A 7,500-nucleotide genomic window follows, 5' to 3' on the forward strand; every position below is an offset into this window, starting at 1 on the left:
CTTGGCCAAGAAAGACCTAAAGGTGACAAAAATTGCAGAGGGCAAAGGTAATGCTGAATTGATCATGATAAAAGTCGAAGGCAAGAATATGAAAAGTAGAAAGTTTGTGGTGACTTATGTGCCTCCAAAAACAAGCGCTTGGAAAGAAATTGAACATACAAAAATGCTAGATGACACAAGAAAATCACTCAATGAGATACTAATGGGTAAGGGTAATCTGGTAGTTATGGGGGACTTCAATTGCAAAGAAATTTGTTGGGACAGCATGACAGTGCAAGGAGGAGATGACTCGTGGGGCAATGTACTGCTAGATATGACCATGGAGTACACAATGACCCAATGGGTCCGTGAAAACACAAGGTACAGAAATAATGAAGAGCCATCGAAACTAGATCTAATATTTACAACAGAGCCTGAAATAGTGCATAAAGTCCAGTATGAGACACCAATTGGAAAGAGTGACCATGTACTCATCGAAACTATACTAAAGGAAGAAATAGACATAGAGAGGAACGAAAAGCATAGGAAAGGAAGACTGAGGTACAACAAAACAGACTTTACAAAACTAAAGACATTCTTCCGGAATGCAAACTGGGAAATATTTTACAGGGAAGAAACAGCAGTGGAAGAGAAATGGAATATATTGATGGAAAACTACAATGAAGGGGTAAACAGGCATGTACCAAGACAAAAGCGAGAGAGAGAGTACATTAAATGTTGGTTCAACAAAAGATGCAGTGAGGCAAAAGACAGAAGGGACAAAGCTTGGAAAAAGTGGAGAAAAGACAAAAAACAAAGCAAATGGCAAATTTATGTTAACTATAGAAATGAGTATGTTAATGTGAGAAGAGAGGAGAAAAGGAACCATGAGAAGGATATTATAGACAAATGCAAAGAGCAACCCAAACTATTCTATCGGTATGTGAATGGTAAACTTAAAAACAAACAGGAATTGGTGAAACTATGCCAAGGAAACATAGAATACACAGAAGATTTAGAGATGGCCGAAGTCATGAACAATCACTTTAAATCTGTTTTCACCAGAGAGAAAATACCGAATTGTGACATAGACAAAAACAAGAAATCTCCCCTCATGAATGAGTTTACAGCATCACTAAAGGAAATATCAGAACATTTATCAAGGCTGGATGTCAGAAAATCACATGGCCCGGACGGTATTGCAAATTGGATTCTAAAGGAGTGCAAAGAAGAACTAACAGACAAAATACACATCTTAATAAACAGCTCACTCAAAGAAGGAAAGATACCCGAGGACTGGAAAAACGCTAACATTGTACCAATACACAAAGGAGGAAACAAAGAAGAACCCACCAACTATAGGCCAGTATCACTAACAAGCACCATTGCCAAAATTTGTGAGAAAATAATCAAGAATAGATGGGTAAAACATCTGGAAGACAATGACATATTAAACCCAAGACAATTCGGATTCAGACAAGGAAGATCATGCTCCACAAACTTAATATGCTTTTACTCAAGACTAATAGACATAGTGCAAGAAAGAAATGGATGGGCTGATTGTGCATTCCTAGACTTGCAAAAAGCCTTTGACAAAGTACCACACAGAAAACTACTAAAAAAACTGGAACACATAGGAGGAATACAGGGAAACCTACTAAAATGGATAGAGGACTTTCTGACTGGTAGAAAGATGAGAGTAGTGCTCAGAGAAAAATATTCAGACTGGAAAGAGGTGATCAGTGGAGTACCGCAAGGATCTGTGCTGGCACCAATAATGTTTGCTATCTATATGAATGACATGGATGAGGACGTGAACTGCTACATGAGCTTCTTTGCCGATGACGCCAAACTGCTAAGGAAAATAGAAACTGATGAGGACTGTGAAGCACTGCAAGAAGACCTAAATAGGGTATGGAACTGGAGTCAGAAATGGGAAGTGGACTTTAATACTAAGAAGTGTAGCATAATGGAGTTTGGAAAAAGCAAAAACAGAATATCAGGAAAATATACAATTGGAACCAAAGAAGTAAAGAAAGTAGGATCCGAAAAAGATTTGGGAGTAATTATCACGAACGACTTGTCCTATGATATACAGATTAACAAAATTGTCGGGGAGACTTACAACTTGCTAAGATCAATAAAAGTGGCGTTTACATACTTGGACGAAGACATGATGAAAAAAATATTGGTTACATTGATAAGGCCTAGATTAGAGTATGCAGCGACATTGTGGTCCCCCAGTACCAAAAAGAATATAAAGAAAATAGAAAGAATCCAAAGAGCAGCTACAAAAATGGCACCTGCACTTGCAAACCTATCATACGAAGAGAGATTGGCTAAACTGGAGTTACCGACACTGGAGCAAAGAAGAGAGAGAGGTGACCTATTGACCATCTACAGAATCATGAAAGGCACAGAGGTACTCGATAGTGAGAACTTACTTAACTGGGACAAAAGAAACACAAGAGGACATGGAAAGAAAATAAAAAAACATAGCTATAGAAGAGAACTGAAGAAAAACAGTTTTCCTCATAGAGTTTTGGACACTTGGAACAAACTGGACAATGAAATAGTATGCGCAAAAACCATTCATGAGTTTAAAAACAAACTAGACACTGCAAGATACAAAGGCGGGACAACACGAGCATAGCTCCCCTTCCCGCAAAATACAACTAGGTAAATACAACTAGGTAAATACACACGCACACACACACACACACACACACACACACACACACACACACACACACACACACACACACACACACACACACACACATATATATATATATATATATTATATACATATATATATATATATATATATATATATATATATATAAATATATATATATATACACATATTTATATCAAGGACTACTATTACACAGGACGTGCGCACCCAGATCCCTGGGTCCGCTAGCGGAGGCCATTGCTTTCTTTGTAACCTAACATTTTATATTGGACAAATATATCAAAACTAGAAACCTAACATTGTATATAGGACAAATAAATAAACTATTGACTTATTCAATGTAGTATAAGTTGATATAAACTTTTATAGTGAAATAGAGACTATTTTTAAGGCACTGTTATGTTTTGAAATGCCAATTTTAGCCGGACTTAACATGTTAAATAGATTTTTCTTTTTAGATTCTGAATACTGTGGGATTGCTATCTGATATGCGATCTGATTGCTAAAGGACATTTTCAGCATATCAATATAAGGAGCAGTGTTATATAGACTTGCCACAAGTATACAAGGAACAGTATAAGCCTACATGTAGTATACATCACTGTGCAGCCCACAACAAGTTTCAACAAGATTCTTGTTGAAACTTGTTCTAGGTAAGCAGCTTCTCACTGAGTCAGTTGCTGCTTTGGAATCAACCAGGGAGGATGTCTTCTGGACCTGGCAGAGTGGTTACTTCAGGCAGAAAAAATTATCCTGTCTGGAATTATTTTGAAAAACTACCAACAACTTCTGGCAAAGGGTACCGAGCTAAATGCAAAGACTGCAGCCAGGAACTACAGGGCATTGTGTCAAGATTAAAATCTCACAGAGATAAATGCCAAGGTCAGCCACAGCATACAGAAGAAGAAATTGATGACTCATGTAAATAATTTTACTTATATTGTGTGCTTTTCTCCCTTTTCATACGCAACTATATAAATTTGGTGAACAATGGAGAGCATGTGCAATAAAAGTGTGAAGGCCTAAAGAGATGATACTTCAACTTCATTACTTCTAAATTTGGATAATGACTATATCACTATAATATACTGTATCCACTCAACTTTGGGGCCTAGATGATTGTTATTAATTTCATTCAACATTGTGTAATATATTTCATAGGTTCCATTGGAATTCAGCCCACATGGGATTCAGCCCATAGGGATTTAGCCTATTCTAACCCAACTAACCCATTATTTTTAGTGAATTTAAAAGTGGACCGAATCCTGTGTGGGCTGAATTCCAAGCCCACCTATTTCATATCCTGTTAATTATTTCCAAATAATTTAGTGGCTTGTGTGAATATGATCATTATCTAAAAAAATAACTACTGTACTCAAAAGTAGCCTAAATCACACTGTATTCATTCATTTATTTATTCATTTATAGATTATGCAATATGCTAAATTTTTCTGTCTCCATTTCAGGATCTGTATCAACAGCTTCAATCCCTTCATCATCAGCTCCACTTGAATTATCTGCAATCCTGACTCCACCATTAAAAAGGTCACTATCAGATTCCTCCACAGTCGCCACTTCTGCTAAATAATTTTCATCTAAAAGAAAGTCATCAACATCTCTGGACAGATTTATCATAAAAACTTCAGCATCTCAAAAGGAAAATCTCGACAAAGAAGTTGCAAGAATTATATTTTCTACAAATTCACCATTTCGTCTTGTTCAGCATCCTCAGTTTCTCTAGATGGTTCAGAGCCTGAGGCCAGGTTATATTCCTCCATCCAGAAAATATATTGCTGATAAGTACTTGGATCTTGTGTATGAAAAGGAATATAAAAAGTGTGCAGATGACCTGAATAATGAAACTGTATGTCTTTCAATTGATGGGTGGTCTAACATCCATAATGAGCCCATAATATGTGTCACTCTAACAACATCCACTGGTCAGATTTATTTAGTTGACACAATAGACACATCAGGGAAACCTCACACTGCTGAATATCTTCTACAAATTGTACAAAATTTGATCAAGAATGCTGAACAAGATTTTGGTCGTCACATTGGAAGTGTTGTGACAGACAATACAGCAAATGTCACCAAGATGAGAAAACTCTTGGAGGAATCGAGTGAACCTGAGCATACCGTCCTCACATACGGCTTATACCGTTCCTTGTATACTTGTGGCAAGTCTATATAACACTGCTCCTTATATTGATATGCTAAAAACGTCCTTCAGCAATCACATCGCATATCAGATAGCAATCCCACAATATATAAATATAAAAAAAATCGATTTAAATGAAATAAATCTAATTTAGATAAAAAAACAATTTTTTTTATATTTTTTAAAAAGATAAAAAAAAAAAAAAAAAAAAAATCGCCAACCCTGGTGTCCACTAACCTCATACAATAATACCTATTAAGTCCGGCTAAAATTGGCATTTCAAAGCATAACAGTGCCTTAAAAATAGTTTATTATTTCACTATAAAAGTTTATATTAACTTATGCTGCATTGAATAAGTCAATAGTTGATATATTTGTCCTATATACAATGTTAGGTTTCTAGTTTTGATATATTTGTCCAATATAAAATGTTAGGTTACAAAGAAAGCAATGGCCTCCGCTAGCGGACCCAGGGATCTGGGTGCGCACGTCCTGTGTAATAGTAGTCCTTGATATATATATATATATATATATATATATATATATATATATATATATGTGTGTGTGTGTGTGTGTGTGTGTGTGTGTGTGTGTGTGTGTGTGTGTGTATATACATATAGATAGATGAGTAGGTAGGTAAATATGTATTTATATATGTATATATGTGTACATGTATATCCGTATATCCGGACATGTGTATATATGTATATGTATACATATATGGTAGATTTTATGAAAATATGCACATCAAGCACACTAATCGCACATAATTGACTAGTGAATTATTTACATCCAGTAAAACATAGAGCGATGGAATTCCAACGGTTTATTATGGTTTGAGATTAAAATACTGTTTATCCCTTTTTTGGAACTAGCGAGTGTTTTTTTGGACCTAAAATTTAGAGAATCGGCACAGATTTCTCAAGATTTATTTCGTAACTATGACCCTATCAGACAAAAAAGATATATATGTTGCATGGGTAGCCGTGCAGTTTTTCGGTACTTGTAGCTCAGGGGCTATCAGGAAGGTAAAGATATTTCTCTTCTCTATATATCTGAAGAGACGAGAGGAAACAAAATTGAAATGACCCAAAGATGGCGGCTGCTCTGGAGAGGAAGGAGCGAAGAACGTCATGGCGATTCGATATAAATTGTCTGTGCAGGGCGGGGGGGAAGTCTCGAATCTCCTTTTAAATGGAATCAAAGTCATAAGCAAGTGAAATAAAAAATCAGAGGGAAGAGGCTCCTAACTGCAATAGAATGACGTTTTGTGCATGTGTGGGTGAGAGACAATTAGATGAAGACTCATACCTTGTTACACAGTCCGCGCTCCTCAAGCGTGCTCAGATAGTCATCAAAGTCTTCAAAGTCTCCGCCCTTCTCCACGTATGATTTCCGCATCACGATAACGACAAAACCACCTGTGTGTTGTAAATCGGTATTAGTGAACACTGCATATCATGTGAACAGTTGTCACAATTGAATACTTTCTTCGTATTTACCAGAATCGAGAGTCTCAGCCTTCGATATTAATGTGGGCGAAGGTGAAACTGGAATGGGAGATGTGGGATTCTGTGAGAGTACAGGATCATGAGAAATGGGTACCTGGGGATGGAGACAAAAGACGATATCAAAGGGGACAGTGCCTACGACACTGTACTGTATGGGACAGAGACCTCTAATGTAAGGGATAAAGAAAGGAAGATTTTAAATATCTTTGAAATGAAGTGCCTAAGAACTATGATAAAGGTTACAAGAATGGATAGAGGGAGAAACGAGGAAGTGAGGAGGAGAATGGATGTGGAAAGGAAGCTGGCTGGTAGGGTTGATAAAGAAATACTAGAATGTTTTGGGCACATGGAAAAAATAATGAAGAAAGACTAGCAAAAAAGATTGTGGAAGGCAGAGGTGGGTGAAGTGAACTTGAGGGGAAGACCGAGATTGAGATGGATGTATGGGCTGTAGGGGGTTTGGGTACAAGGGAATGTCTGTTGAGCAGGGCAAGAATAAGGCAAAAGATAGGTGTGAGTGGAGAATAGTTGAGAATAGTCAATAAATTGACACGGCCCGAAGGATCTTTGCCGTTTCCATTTCCGTGTGAGGGTATAGGGTAGCAAGGTCACCATGTAAACATAGCGGTTGGACCCTATTGTGGATGCATTGCCTCTGACACAGGCTGGGGGACAGGGGTGGTCTCTTTTATCTACAAGAAGCTGAGATAAAAATTATGGGTATGTAATGAGTAGGAGGAGGGCGCATGCCCTGGCTGGCTACACACACACACGCACGCACGCACGCGCGCGCACACACACACACACACACACACACACACACACACACACACACACACACACACACACACACACACACGACTCGGTGGCGCAGTGGTAGAGTTCCCGGGCGCCACTACGGCGGTCCGGGTTCGAATCCCACCCAGGACTGAAATAATTTCAGTATCGCCGCGCTGCGGGTTGTTATTCCAACTCTCGTGGGTGGGGAGTTGAGGTGTGTGTGTACGTGTAAGGTCACAGCATTACCCATAGATCGGTCATATATGAGCTCTGAGCTCTCTTCCGGGAGGGAAATAGCTGTCGATCACGAGTCCAACACGTGATCCAAGACCATAGTGGATCTCACATACACACACACACACACACACACA

At 38.1% G+C, this 7,500-nt stretch overlaps 1 protein-coding gene across 1 annotated transcript in view; it reads right to left on the reverse strand.

Annotated features, from left to right (window-relative positions):
* The window catches only part of LOC143038759 (methyltransferase-like protein 27), a 42,101-nt gene that overhangs the window by 4,774 nt on the left and 29,827 nt on the right, over nucleotides 1-7,500 (reverse strand). The window contains exon 6 of the mRNA XM_076208288.1: nucleotides 6,150-6,259. Coding sequence (XP_076064403.1) covers nucleotides 6,150-6,259 — 110 coding nt within the window. The remainder of the gene's footprint in view (nucleotides 1-6,149; nucleotides 6,260-7,500) is intronic.

This window comes from Oratosquilla oratoria, chromosome 25, assembly GCF_046742065.1.
Source record: "Oratosquilla oratoria isolate Oo_2021 chromosome 25, ASM4674206v1, whole genome shotgun sequence".
Lineage (NCBI taxonomy): Eukaryota > Metazoa > Arthropoda > Malacostraca > Stomatopoda > Squillidae > Oratosquilla > Oratosquilla oratoria.